This window comes from Talpa occidentalis, unplaced genomic scaffold, assembly GCF_014898055.3.
Source record: "Talpa occidentalis isolate TD23 unplaced genomic scaffold, MPIMG_talOcc4v2.1 talOcc4.12, whole genome shotgun sequence".
Lineage (NCBI taxonomy): Eukaryota > Metazoa > Chordata > Mammalia > Eulipotyphla > Talpidae > Talpa > Talpa occidentalis.
This window is the reverse complement of record NW_023601212.1, coordinates 96,941,344-96,956,366: the sequence shown is the minus strand read 5'-3', so window position 1 is coordinate 96,956,366 and position 15,023 is coordinate 96,941,344. Positions and strand designations below refer to the sequence as shown.

The window sequence follows — 15,023 nt, the reverse complement described above, 5'->3', positions numbered from 1 at the left end:
GACGGTGGAAGATTTCTCAGGTGGTACGGAATGGACCGAGGCTGGGAGTTTATCTTGCAGAGTGGACTTTGGGCTGGCCCCAGGGAAGCGCAGCCTAGGGGCGGGAGGGGGTTGGGGACAGGGCCCCTCCTGTGCTCTGGTGGCTTTGGCTTGGTGATTGTTGTGCTGACCACTTGTGTGACCGAGACCTCTTTCTCTCCCCCCATCCCCTTCGCCAGGGAGGAGAACGACCGAAAATCAGCCTGCCTGTTTCTCTCTATCTCCTGTCGCAGGTATGTTTGGCTGTTTGTCTGTGTCCCCCCCTCATTTAGGGGGTGCTTGGAGTGCTGCTGCCTTCCAGGAATTTTCCAGACCACATCGCTTCATCCTCTGTTTCAGTGTCCCCCAACTTTAAATAAATAAGAGGAAATGGGGGCTCTATTTTCCAGACGCTGAGTCAAGATGCTGGGCATCCTCTTCATAGTAGTGAATGGAAATTTAAAGACAAATGGAAAATAAATCAAACCTGGCATGGCAAAGAGCAAATAGAGTTGCTTTTTTACCATGGGGACTGAGGTTTCCAAAACAGCCAGGAATGTTCTAAATACCCTGGAAATGTGGCCTGCTTGGGTCTTGCTCACAGCCTTTTGAAAGAAGCCCCAAAACTGAGGACCCACTGTGTACAGGCACGCAGCAACCTTGGCCTAACGAATTTCCACTAACGAGGCTCTTTGGAGAGGCTTCTGTCCTGATTCTAGTTTCAGATTACCTTCTGGAAGGTATCTCATAGCAGCCTCAGTTCCCAGATTTGTGTCTTGAGCTAATTTGTCCGCCTGCCCTCTTCAACAAGTATGTTTCCTTCTCATAATTATGTAATATTTACAAGAAGGGAAAAACTCCATGGTGACCCAGTTACATAACTTTAAAAATATTTTTATTACAAGCAGTCCAGACTCTCAGGCCATCTCATTAGACTGTCAAGTAGTCAAACGTTTGACCAGAGTCCTGTTCCCACTTCTGCAGGGACGCAAGTTATTTATTCACTGTGCTAGGAGAATATCCTTCTTACTTGCTCCCTGGCTCTCCTGGAGTTTGAGGTGGCTGTCTGCCCTTGACCTGAGACGAGAGATGCAGACCCGATGGGGTCAGCCTGGGGCCTGCTCGCTGTCCACTCCTGGAGTCTTGTCCTGGGGTCTCTCGTCACCCCAGCACTCCACACTGGTATTGGGGCTTCTGAATGCCCCTTTGTCTCTTGTCACCCCAGCACTCCACACCAGAGCCCAGTGTAAGCCCCCACCTCTCCTGGCAGCTTTCTCTGCCACCTCATTATAAATCTACCGGCGTCTCCTGCTTGGGATTCTGGGAGTCTGGCAGGACCCAAGCAGGCCAGATGCTCAGCCACAGGAATCCCATGGAGAGCGCCCTCAGGATCTCCCAGCTGTCGAAGCCATGGGCAGGATCTCCTCCAGGAACCAGGGGTCAGGCACGCCTATTGTCTGAGAACCCCCATGGCCTGTTTTCTTAGTGAAGGAACAGTAACCTAATCACTTGTCTTGACGTCTCACAAAAAGTCCAGCTTGTCATCTGGTGTTCCTCAGTTTGAGTAATAGAGCCCTTCCCCTCATTCACGTTTATCATAATACCGCCAGAAGATGTGAAAATCTCCAGTCAGGTATGACTCCTGCATCTACATCCTTAAGACATACATCAAAAGTATCCTTCCAAATTACTTTACAGCTACAAAACCAAGAACATTCACATTCCTAGTGTTCACTTATGTGCCGGAGGTGCTGCCCTGCAGAAATGAATGTGTGGTGTGGACACGCCGACCCAGCTTGTGGGAGCTGGTCTGCACACACTGCTGAGCGTGGCTGACTCGCCTCGGTCTACCTTGTCCTGTGGGCCTTAGTAGCTGCTCACTGTTTGTAGACCGAAAGAAAGAATGAATAAATCATCCGTTGAGACCACGTTCATACAAGATGCACAGTAGAGACTTGGAATGAATGGACTCAGTGGTTAGATTTGGTTTTATGATTAGATGAAGTGAGGCAGTAATTCAGCCATGAGGAAGGGAAGAAACCACCACCATCACCACCACCATCATCATCACCACTACCATCATCACCACCATCATCATCACCACCATCATCACCGCCACCATCATCACCACCACCATCATCATCAGTAGCATCTAGCTGCCTACCATAGCTCTGGGCAGGGGTTAACTCTCTTGATCAGACTATGTAGTGTCCTTCATAGTCAGTATCTCTATGTTTTAAAAACAGATGTGCTTTTTTTTTTAAGTAGGTAACACATTTGTACTCAATTTGCATTGTAGTGATTTGGGGGGAACAGTATATTCACACTCTGCAGACAGTACAAAATGACACATTGGGAAACTCACCCCATCCCCCAGGCACCCGATCCCACTCCTGATGGCACCCAGTACTTACTCATTTCTGTCTTTCCTTTTTGTCCCTTAACATTTCCTCTTAAAGTTAAAAAGTTCAAAGCAATGAAAACTAAGATTTCTTTTTGCTCTTGTTCATTCTCCTGATTTCTCTTCCCAGACACAGCTCTGGTTACAGGGTTTTCCTGTGTCCTTATAGAGATGTTCTCCACAGGGGGTGCTCAGCTGCGGGGCCAGGGTGAGGTACGTCGCCCCAGGAGACCTTTAGCCACATCTCCAGACATTTTTGGTAGCCACAACTGAGGAAGGGGGTGCTGTAGGCATCTTATGGGTAGAAACCAGAGACACCGCTTAAAAATTCTACAATAGACAGAACAGCCTCTCATAACAAACAGTCACATTCCTACACTGTGCCCACACATCCCTACGCTGCCCACAACCACGCCGAGGCGGAGAGACCCATTCCCTGCGTAGCTAAGCAACTCGTACGTTCCCTTTCCCTGGCATGGGGCAGTTCCACCCCACACCGCTGCTCCGTGTTGCCTTTACGTTTCTGGATCTCTGAAGCTAAACAGGGTCAGGCCTGGTTAGTACTTGGATGAGAGACCGCCTGGGAATACCAGGTGCTGTAGGCTTTGTCTGCAGCCATAGCACCCTGAACGCTCCCAGTCTCTTCTGCCTTTACATTTTAAAACAACACAGCAGGTGTGTCTGAGCTGGGGTCACAGGTGGCTTTAATGCCTGATTCCTAAAGCCCTTCCACCAAAATTGGGCAACAGGGTGTCGTGGCGGGGCCATCTCCTACGGCCCAGTGCCTCCTGGTTTTGCATGGTGGCACGACTACGTCTGTCTCTGATTCGTGTGGCTTTTCTTCTCCACAGTTTCCACACCTCCCCACACTGCCATGGAATCCTGAAACCCACCACGGGGGTCAGAGCTCCTGCCAGCAATGGAATCTCTGTGTAGCTGCCCCTTTGCCAAGTCCTTGATTGGAACAAGATGCGCTGGCCCCTTCTCCCTGCATAACTGAAGCTTTGGGCCAGTGCCTTCTAGTCTTATCTTAATCAAATTTGACACTGAAATGCCGGTGGAGGGGAGGAGTGTGCTGGTTCGGCGGCTCCCTTCCCATGTTGCTCCACTTCGGCTGGATTTGGCTTCATCCAGCCATGAGGGACGGTCTCGCGTTAATGCACTTCCTTCCGCCAGAAAGCAGGCAGCCAAATGGGCAACACTCTGAATGAAGGCGGGGCCAAGACTTGAAGGAGATAGTGTAGCTGATTTCTCCTAAATGTGGCCCATTCTTTGGGCTTTGCATCGTAGGGATCACGGCTGAGCACAAGATGTATGTAGCCCAGCCTGGTGGCTTCAGATGGAGGAGGAAGGCGTTGCAAGACTGCTCACTCTCATGCCCATCCCATTTGTTCTTTCTCACCAGGTCTTCCTAATTATACACCATGCACCCCTGGTGAACTCGTTAGCTGAAGTCATTCTGAATGGAGATCTGTCTGAGATGTACGCTAAGACTGAGCAGGATGTTCAGAGAAGTTGTGTAAGTCGCCAGCACTGGGCCTGTTTCTCCTCTTGATCAGAAACCATGGCTTATTTTGTTACGTGTCTGTTTCTCTAAAACCAGAAGCCAACATTCTGCTTATACGGCAGTGATGGTGTACACGTGGTCTGGGATTCAGGGAAGCTCTTCAGAATCTTAAAATGGGTTCCCAGGAAAATCTGGGCTCAGGTTAAGCGTGGATTTGAATGATCCACTGTATGTTATTGAACGTGGAGTGTATGGCAATGAACCTTACGTTTCACTTCTGTGAGGCACTGTTACTGGGAAAGAATGAAATAATACCTTACCGAAGGTACATATACCGTAAAGGCAAAATACGTGTTTCAATGATGTAGGCCCCATGTGAGAGCAGTAGGGAGTGGTGGTGACTGTGGCAAACTGGAAAGTACATGGTCCTTTGTGAGCAGGTGCTGTTCCACACCAGCTTGCAGTTGTTTTGCAGGACTATGAATATATTATTGCCAGGTTTCCCTAGAAGGTGGAAATCTGCATCCTGATGCAAAATCTCCCAAGTTCTCATAGATCCGTGGCCCAATGCAGAGTGTTTGTGTTTTGTCCGTGATTGTTCATTCTGTACTGCACTGAGGAAAACACTTCTCCCGAGGCTTTCCCAGTTTGGCCTCTGTCTCATGCCTGTATTTTCCTCTTGGCCTGCTCAGAGGAACTACGCTCCAGGTCACCTGAGTACTGATCCTGCTTTCCCCTCCCTCTGCGTGCCCTGTGTTTCTACCTACCTGCCTGCACTCTTACGTACCCACAGTCTGGAGACCCTTGCTTATGGCTCCCTACTGTCAGAGATCTTACCTGCTCTGAGTGGCTGTGGCAGGTATCTCCTCTGTCATTGTACCTGTTGCAGCCTGGCTGGGCACCCGCGTCTGCGATGAGCACAGTGTTTTACAGGGCATCTTACAAGGGCTCTGTCTTGGCAGCCAAGTTCTTGGCCAGTGCCTACATAGGTAAAGGGCTGGGCCTGCCCTTGGGCAGTCAGCTATGTCCCTCTCAGGTGGAATGTGATCCTATGGCAGGACAGGTCCGAAGTGCACTGGGCACAATGACAAGAGTCCCATCCTTCTAGTTGTCTGGCATCCAGTGGGCTGGCCAGCCTGTTTCACTGGTTAAGGGAGCATATTAGAGCTTCTGAGAAGGTTCCCAGAAACCTCTGTCCTCATTGGGGGTGGCATTATTTCAACTGGATTGAATGGGCCTTTTCATAGCCCCTGCTGTCCCAGCACCCCCCCCCCTTTTTTTTTTTTAAGATTTATTTTTATTTATTTATGCATACAAGAACTGGGGTGTTGGCCAGAGGTCGGGTGGTGAGAGGATTCACCAGACACAGAGTAGGGAGCAGAACAGGCGGATCTACTGAAACACACTGCCGAGGGGAACAGCAGGGAGACGGGAGAGGTCTGCTGCGCTCTGTGGGTCAGCTCCCTGGCTGGGTATCGAACTTAGGGCACAGTGGCTGGTGATAGCTTGATAGCACTGAGACTTTGATCCCGGTGCCACCAGGGAGGCCCCTGGCCCAGCCCTTTTTTAGATTCCTTCGGTAAGTGTTTATTAAGCCTTTTATTTAAGTCAGGCGTCGTGCTGGTTCTGAGGATGTACAGAATTCTGAACAGTGTCTTTCACCTTGGAGCTTGTCCAGTGGGAGAGACAGACGTCTGTCAAATACACAAATGGACTGTCTCAGGTCCTCTGAGTGCTCCAGATGGAAGGAGTAGTTTGGTGAGGGGACTCACCCAATAGGTGACTGGGGGTGACAAGAGTGGAGCTGGGAAGACCCCCTCTTGGGCCCCACCATGGCAGCAGTGGCCTAGCAGATGTAGAGCTGATTTGCTCTCTTACAGAGCTGTAGATAACTTCTATGTAACTTTCTTAAACCAGCTTTTGCTGAAGGAACGTAGCTAAGGCAGCGCCAAGACTCTCCAGGTGAGAGCTGCTGAGACCCCGCAGCCTGCAGGTCACTTTGAGTGTGTAGTTCCATCCTATGAGAAGCAGAGTGAGCAGGCCCGACTTGGGAGGGCTGCTGGTGAGGATGGGAAGGAAATACATCTGAGGTGCCCACGGAGCACCTGGCATGCTGCAGGCTGGCCCTCAAGCTGTTTAGGTTTGGGCTTCTCCGTGTTTGCAAGAAAATTTTATGAATGACCAACTTTTTTTTTTTTAAAAGAGGCAAGCTTTATTTATTTGTTTATTTATTTATTTATTTATTATTTATTTATACATACAAGCATTGGGTACAGTCAGAGGCGCGGGAGGTGAGAGAATTCACCAGAGCCAGAGCAGGGAGCAGAGCAGGCAGAAGGACCGAAGCACACTGCTGAGGGGAGCAGCGGGCGGCAGGAGAGGTCTGCGCGCCATGCGGGACCCTCCTCCGGTGGCCGGGGAGCAGCCGGGGATCGAACCGGCGCTGCAGAGGATGCTGGCAGCTTCGCAACCCAGTGTTCAACTGCTGCGCCACCGGGGAGGCCCTGAATGACCAACTTTAAAGTTTAGCAAGTTTCACATAAAATTGCACTTTTGGGGATTGTCTTGGTCAGACAAAGTGGTCACCATCGTGCATAGACAGGAAGTCTCTCAGAGTCCTCCTCCCAACACACACACACCCATACAGCAAACATCCCCTTTCCCACCCAGCCTCTGCTGACTTGGATGCCATTTACATGATCCTGCTGTCACGTGATTTCAGACCCCAGGCCTCACAGGTCCATCTTACAGGTCCTCCTGTAAGACATTTGCTGCTGATGTCCGGCTTGGTGCCAGGAGATGCCCCCAGGAGCCTGGGGGCGCTGGAGCTTGCCTGCTTTTCATTGAAATTGATTGGCGTGTTGTTGCAAGAAATCATCGCAATCCCTGCGCCCTTTCCCTGGTTGGCCCCACGGTAACATCCTGCAAACCTAGCACAGTATCACACGCAGGAAACTGACAGCCGAGTTTGCAGTTTGAGCAAAAACAAATAGCAGTTACTGGCCACCTCTCAGCTTAGGCTGCCCAAGTCAGCAGAGCCTCTCATCAGAGGAGTGTGGGGGGATCTGTTCTTTGGCCTCCCCTGGGATGCATTCCTGCCTTCCTCGTTGTAAACACACAGACAACCTTTGGGACCCAGGGACTGGCAGTGGCAGGTGCCTGAGCTGGAAGGCAGGCTCCCTTGAGTGTGGAGGGAATGCCAGCCCCGGTGAGAGTGTCCTCTCTACTTCCGGTTCTTGCCTTCTGCCGCAGCCACTCCCAGCTCTTCCTGTGACGACCAGTCGAGATTTGGGAAAGTGGAGGTGAGCCTCCCCCGCCCCGCTGGCAGCGGTCCTGGGAAGGCTCACCTTCCTTCCCTCTGAGCAAGCGCAGTCTCCTATTATTTCCTGCCTAACTCGGATGTGGTTTGATCATACTTGTTTTAAGTTTCTTGGTCTTTTTTAACCTACTTTCTCCTTCCCGTAATTTGTAGATAAGTTACTGGTATTGCTTCATTTTTACCAGCAGACCTTTCACAAAACCAAACCAAAATTGAAGAGAGAAGCAGAGGGGAGAGCAGGGTTATTTGAAAAGACTGTAATTTAGGGTTAAATTTAAAACACATCAGCATGGTTAGATAAATGTCTAATTGAAATTCATCTGTGCATTAAAATCATATGGTTCTACTAAGGGGTGATTCCTGCTATAATTCTAATGCAGAGCAGACAGTGTTTCTCGTCGGGGGAAGAGAGTAAGGCAGCACTGATTGTGAAACTGCTGACATCTCATTTTTGCAGAACGAACATGTGGATGAGACTAATCTAATGCTACACCCGTGATAGGCATCATTACCTGTGGGTTCCTTATTTATTTATTTATTTATTTTTGTAAGGAATTTTTTCATCCTGGGTTTCTGTGGAATAGTTTCCTTAGCTTTTGAATTCCTTCATCCACTTCCTCGGCAGAGATGTGGTGGTGTGGAGGGAAGACACCTCCCTCGCCCTCCTGGGCCTCCTGTCCCCCGCGAGGACAGCGGGCTATGTCCTGGAGACGCCGGCATGGCCTGTGCCCTCACAGGGCCTGCTTGGGGAGTACTCGCTGCAGGACTGGATGACTCAGTGGGGAGCTGGGGGGGGGGTCTCAGGGAACACAATAGCTTCAGTGCTTGCTCCTCACACGCCGCCTTCTCTTTGCTCAGTGGCAGATTTTGGGGATGGGGTGTTTGAGTGGGCCGCGCTGGGTACCATGCCACAGCAGCGCTAGGGGCCTGGTGGAGCGGGCGCCTAGTGGAGCAGGTGGGTGGCTCCATGCTCCTCACCCCAGGGCAGGGCAGTTTCCCCCCTCCAATGAGATTCGCAAACATGGATTTGTGAAGAGGAGTAAACGCAGTGTAAAGTGCTTTTTCCAAAGTGTAACACACAGCAAGTCCTCAATATTAGGTGATGCTCCGGGAAATCAAGAAGGGTGAGCACACACCTAAAACACTAGTTGCTCAATGTTCTTTGCATGACCCCTGTCTTTCCCAGGAGCCAGACCCCGCAAAGAGCACCCCACCAGCACATGGCACGTGGGCCATGGCTGAGACAGTAGCAGCCTGGCGTCTTAGCTGCGTGCTGGCAGGATCGAGTGTTCCTAATTGGCATGGGTCCCCCGCTCGCTGCTGTAGGCCGTCTTCCCAGCTGGGCTGGAGTCAGGCAGCCCAGCTTCTCCTCATGGGAGGCTGGGGGCTGCACATGGGCTAGAAAAGGGCCCCTTCATTCACTTCCTTCCCAGGCATCCCACTGATGTAAAGGCAGTGGCCAGGGTGGCAGTGGGTGGTCATTTATCCCCTGACTGAGGACAGCGAATGTAGCGGTGGGTGTAACTCCCGTCCCAGGAGACGGTTAGCAGGTGTCCCTAGTGCTGAAGTCTCGCTGACCTGAGGTTGAGACCCTCCTGGTAGCCTCCAATGAGGCACAGAGACAGATTCTCAAATACTTCATGAACAAAGAGAAGAAAAGACAACATTCAAGGGCTTTATTCTCTCAAATCATAATGTTCCAGTGACACTGGAGCTATGGGTGGGCCATTCCCCATGGGAGCAGTGGCCGTGTCCTGAGCACTTCCTGCCTGCAGGCCTGGCTGCCCACTCACTAACCCCTCCACCCCAAGTATTTCTGGGGCACCCGCACATTCGAGGAGGCACTGTTGGCCGCAGCGAATGTAGGGTAAGCAAGGCAGATGAGGCCCCTGGCCTGACATCCTGGTAGGGGAGACAGACGGTGCACCAGCACATCCCCACGGGTTCCACATTCGGATGTGGGAAGTACTAGCAGCTTTGGGAGATGATGGTGGAGTGCAGTTCCCCCGGGAGCTGACACTGGCCCTGAGGACTGAAGGATAAGGAGCTAACCCTACTGAGAGTTGGGGCCAGGGCGTGGAAACGGCAGCGTCAGAGCCCCAGCTGGGAGTGGCTGACTGGCTGGCATCTTAAGAACGACCAGTTTATAAGAAATGCACTGGGTGACTGGAAGAGGAAGCCACTTTTCATTGTGTGGAAGGGGGACATGCCTGTCCATCTCCTCTAGCCCCTCATTTTAGGCTCATAAAACCCAAAGAGGAAGGTGGGATCCTTGTCACATTCTCTGCATGAAGAGCCAGTACTTAACAGAGGTGACCAGACCGTTGTCACCCAGTTGTGGGGGATTGCAGGTGCCCAGACCCCTTGCTGTTTCTGTCATGCCCTGTGTCACCACCCGTGATGACAGTCCCTTCCATTATAGCATCAGATGGAGGGGGTGTGTCATGTTTTAGACTAAAGTTTCACGTAACCAGGAAACATGGAGTGTCGCGGTTGAATGAAAGCATCTGAGATGATTAATTTTGCACAAGTGTTGGACATGCCTCCTTGATCATAAGGAGCTTGCAGTTAATTCATCCCACAAGCATTTATTGGCTCTTGATTGGATGCCAGACACGGCATTGAGGGGACAGGTCAGATTTGACAGGGACAGCTGTCTTCCCTGGGAGAGAGGAAGCCAGGAGAGGAGGCTGGCTTCCCACTACCTCACGACCCCCAGAGGTTGCTTTCTCAGAGGTCACAGCGCTGTCTCAATGTCACTTGCTGTTTCTCGAAGCAGGAGAGCTCAGCCGTGGGCGGGGCTGCTCCTCTGTGCCAGCTGTCCCAGCACTAGATGAATGGACGTTTCTCGCTCGTGCCCCGGCAGCCACAGCACTCCCTGTAATCGGCCCCCACGGAGAAGCGTACTACGCTCCTCTCGTTAATGGAGGTGGACTGTTACCTCTGTGTGTTCCCCCTCGATTGGTTTTATTTTCCCCGTTAAATTTGGCAGCGCTACCTGGTCACCTCCCTGATGTGGTTGGGATCGCGCATTCAGGCTGCGTGTTTGGGCGCCGGTTCAGCAGCCCCTCGTTACTCAGGGTTTGGCGTGTCGCACACGCACCCATACATCACCCCAAAGTCTTGTGCTGGTGTTTGTTCGCTGATCGCTCTGGACTCAGCTGGTGTTTGTTCGCTCTGCTGCAGTCATCAGCCCCGCAGCTGGTCACGCAGCCCCAAGCCATATGCTTGGTTACGGATGGTCTCGATCTGTGACATTTCAGGTTCTGAGTACATGAGACAAAAATGGGGGAGACTCTTTACACTGCGGCTATAATCGTTGTCAGTCAGGCCGAGGACCCCTGAATGAGTGATGTGTAAAGAGTCCCGAGCGCTGGCTCCTCCGGGCTCCTGCTTCTCTGGTTTGTGTGACGTAGCCAGCTCTGCATTGGGGGGCTCAGATGGTTGAGCGTGGGGTCCTTGGAACTGGGTTTGCTGGGTTCAAATCCTAGCTGGGCCGCTCTCCACTGGGTGACAGTGGGCCAGCGCTGGCCCTCGTTCCCTTCCCCCACCTGTCATTCAGAGGGTAAACTGAGACCGTACAGGCCGCGCTCAGAGCAGGCGGGGCACCCGCCACGTGCTGCGTGTTTGTGGTGGTTGTTGTTGGCTAGAAAAAAGGACCAAGAAGTCTGCTACCTCTTGGCACCTCACAGTTGCCCTGGGAGGCAAGTGCCAGCTGAGGCCCATTTGATACGCAGGGCAAGGGTGGGGAGCTGTGCAGCTGGGACTCGGGCTGGGCATGGGCAGTGTCCACGTGGGTCCCCCTGGCCCTGCTCTCCTACCCCCAGTCCCAGTCCCACAGCCAGAGGTTGCGAAGGCTGGCCAGGGGCCAGTGACCTATTGGCCAGGTCGAAGGTGAATAAACACTTCTCGAGCGCCCCTTTGAGACAGGCACTGTGCCAGGGTTTTTCGTACAGGGCTCATTTTATCTTCCATTGTCCCTTTTGTATGGAAGAGTGTTCCATCACCCCTGTTTTGCAGATGAGAAGCGGAGGCTCTGCTGGCGAGGAGCTCTCGGCCAGTAAGTGGATCTGATTGCTGGGCTCAGGCCTGCGTGTGTTGGCATGTTTTCTCTCCTCAGCATGGCCTGCTTCTTGCTTAGGGGGAAAGCCCGCCTAGTTCTCAAATCCCTGAGCCAAAGAGTTCCAAAGGTGAGCCATCAGGCCTGGCAGGACCTAGAAGGTGTGATTTCTTAGCCCGACCTTTGAGGCTCCTCCCACAGACCCCGATGAATCCTGAGTCCAGGTCACCTGTCCTTTCTCTTACCTGCCCTCTCTGGCCACCAGCCTCTTTCTTGCTCCTTCCCGTCACAGCCAAGATTTCCAGACTGGCCTGCCCAGTGTCCCCATACCCTCTTTCCTGGTCACACACAGCCCCTGCTGTCCCCCTCCCCACTGCGTCTCAGTGTAGGCAGAAGGAAACCTACCCGCCCGCTAGGCTGTGTCTACCCGGTGCCAAGCAGGGGCCGTGAGCTTATAGGACCCTTCAGGAATGCTGGCTGGAGAGGTCTGTCAGTGGGCCCAGCCCCACCCACCCTGCCCAGACTTCCTGTGTGCCTGCTGCCACCTGGGGAGCTGGCCAAGCACATTGTGTCCCAGACACCACCACTCTCAGCGGGCACACCTGCTCCAGATGACCCTGGGCTTACCAGAAATACAGGGTGAATGACCAGGGCGCTGAGCTGGCCTTCCTACCATTCTCTTCTCTTCCCGAGTGTTCTAGTAAACTCAAGTTAGCATTCAAGACTCTCCCCGTCAGTCATTTCCTTCTCCATGAAGCCCCCCTGAGCTTCCCTCTCACCCCCAGCCCCTGCACACCTCCACTACTTCTTCTGTGTCCCTGGTTCGGCCTAGTGTCCGCGTGCACATGGAACAGTGCATTGCCCATTCCCAGCTGGACCAGGACTATTCCACTCCCCAGGTTGTCCGATTTGCTCCCAGGTTGTCTTTAGGGCTTTACAACAATCCATCAGATGTTACTGAAAATCTTTTAGAAAAATATTTTTTTTCAACTGAGAGATAACAAAGTGCATGAAAGTGCAACAGTCTTGGGTGTATTGCTTGATGGCTTTATGTGTGATTCAGGTCATTTTTTGGAAAACATTTTTGGCATCCATTTGATGCACGTAGGAACTGGGTCCCAGAGGTGGAGGTGGTGAGCAGCGGAGCCTGAGCCCAACCAGGGTGAGCTAGGCCTCGAGCCCCAGCTCAGGCCGCCCCCCTCAGTCTGTAAACAACACCCCCCTCTCCCTTCAGCTGATCACCATTCCGACTGTAAGAGGTACCTTTTTAAAGGTGCTGTGTTTTGGTTTTTTTCATTGTGGTGAAATACTCGCATGTATATACACAATAGGGTGGGTTCACCACTTTTAAGTATACAGGTCAGTGGCATCAGGTACATTTTTTAAAGTTATTCTTTACATTGAGATGACACGGGCAATACTTTGTTGGGGTAAATCAGGTGATGACAAAGAAGCTGCTAGGGTAGAAAGTGAAAGTGCCCCCAACCTCAGTGTCTTCCTCCAAAGGAGCTGCTGTTTTCAGTTTTGTGTCCTTCCAAGCCTTGTTCATGTACAGCCTGTACTTGAACAGGTTTGGTTTTCAGTTGATGGTTTTGGTTTTTAACCGTAAATGGAGTCCTTGATTCTTTGATGTGTTGCAGCTATGTGTAGCCCGTGCCCAGGTCTTTCTAAGGGGGTAGAGGACGTTCTGTTGCCACCTGTGACTTGCGTCGCCCTGGCATGTTTCTATCCTTCACCCTCACCCCTTGCTCCTGATCCCTCTTGCTGTTCTTGCAGAGTCTGCTCTTAGATCCTGCAGCCCCTGAAAGGCTTTGATTATGAATCACCCGTGGCGAGTCACCTTCTCAAGTATTTAACTTGTAAGCAAGGACCAAAGTCTTAGATTACGAGGCGAAGGCTGGTGGGAAGTTGACTTGAACAAGCAGTCCAGGCAGATCTTTGCAGAGCACTTAACCACTCGGGCCTTCCTGAAATCACATTGGTGGCCTTCAGCTGGCCCTGACCTGAAAAGCCAGGTAAATGTCCAGTCACAGAGCCCTAGGCTCTCCTCCTACACCCCCTACTTGGGTACCTGGCAGAATGACTGCAGTCAGCAGGGTGGACTTCATCTCCATGCTCCTCCTTCAGCCCAGGCTCTGGGTCCCTGGGACATGCGCCCCTGGCAAAACCCGTCTGTGGCCTTTGGGGAATGCTTCCCTCTGAGGCATGAGTGGTGTGTTTTCATTACCCACAGGCCTTCTGGTTTTTGACTTTGAAGTGGGCTTTTCCCATTTCTTTTGGTTCCTTTCATTGAGCCTATGCTGTTGTGCTAAGTTCAGCCCTCAGGGCGGTGAGCTTCTGGGGGGGTGGGGAGGAGGGTCTCTCCCTTTGCATTGGGGCAGGCCTGCAACCATGGGTTGACTGGCAGCAGCCTCAGGGCCCTGTTCCTGGGGGCTTTCTGCCTGGACCAGCCTGGGTTGTCTTGTAACACAGGAGATTCTCCAGAGATGGCAGCCAGAAGGGTCTTGACAGCACCGGCAGGAATGATCATGAATCTCTGCCTGCATCTTCCAGCCAAGCCCTGTCAGCTTCTCAACAGCTGACAAACAGGGAGTTTGATGTTGTTAGTATTAATGAAAAAAGGTCAGATTTTTTAAAACATAGAAGAAAGGGACAAGTGAAATCCAAAACTCTGATGTTTGATGACCCTTGTTGAGTTTTTAAAAATTTAACAGGCACATATGATTTGAAATTTCAAGCTAAGCAGGAAGAAAAATATCAAAATATGAGAAACTTTCAGTGTGCTGGTGCGGGCACGCAGACAGAGCCACCCGCCTTCCCCAGCGGGAGGTGCTAACTAGTCTCCTGCAGTTTCCAGGCCGAGTGTGTCTGGCCCTGCCAGGGAGCCTTTGGGAAGCTTTCCCAGGGCCCTGCCGTGCTTCTAGTCTCCCTGGTCCTGCTTCTGTCTCGGCACCTCCAGGCCTAAGACGCCTTGGGTCTTCTCATGGTCTAGATCCCCAAGCTCTGGCAGACCTTCGCTGCTGACCTCCCGCTGGATGGACATTTAGGTTATTTCCAGCTGTTGACTGGGTGGTTGCATTTCAAAGGTTTGAAATTTCCCCAGTAAGCTTGTTTCCCTCCTCCTCGCTGCTCCCCTCCCCCTGCAACACCTGATCAAGAAAAGTGGATCCCTTTGGAAAGTTCTGAAATTCGTTTTTACAGTTGATTTATTTTTTTAATGGAGTTCATCCCACAGACAGTGGGAACTTATTAAAGAAACTTCACTGGGAAAGTGACATTTCAGTATATGCTTTGGGAAGGTGGGTCAGACATCTGTGTGCTGATTGGCAGTGGCAAGGCTGAACTTTCTCTCATAATGAGGCTGGATGTGAGAAAGATTGTGGGAACTTGAACAATGTGGAGCCTAGAACAGTAGGGGTAAGGGAACCTCCAAGATGCAGATTCTGACCCTTACGGGGCAGTAGATGGTTTAATGCAATGTTCAAGGGCATTGAGGCCTCAAGTGGGCTGGTGCGGCCAAGTGGGCTAATGCTGTTGTGTCGGGGCTTACTATACCGCCAAGCTCTGAAAGAACTTTATTTCCATGGGTCTGTCTAGGTCCAGGGGCCTGAAATTATTTGCTTCACATTTAGACAAGGCATCTGAGGCTCAGAGAGGCCCCATCACCCCTATAGGGTTCATGTGGGGTTCACCAGACCAGGCCCAGACCCCAAGCTTG

At 51.8% G+C, this 15,023-nt stretch overlaps 1 protein-coding gene across 6 annotated transcripts in view; it reads left to right on the top strand.

The window, feature by feature from the left end:
- CLEC16A (C-type lectin domain containing 16A) overlaps positions 1-15,023 on the top strand; it is a 180,395-nt gene that overhangs the window by 27,077 nt on the left and 138,295 nt on the right. For all 6 annotated transcript variants that reach the window (XM_054693842.1, XM_037507598.2, XM_037507604.1 and 3 more), the window contains exons 8-9: positions 219-272; positions 3,825-3,938. In XM_054693842.1, coding sequence (XP_054549817.1) covers positions 219-272; positions 3,825-3,938 — 168 coding nt within the window. The remainder of the gene's footprint in view (positions 1-218; positions 273-3,824; positions 3,939-15,023) is intronic.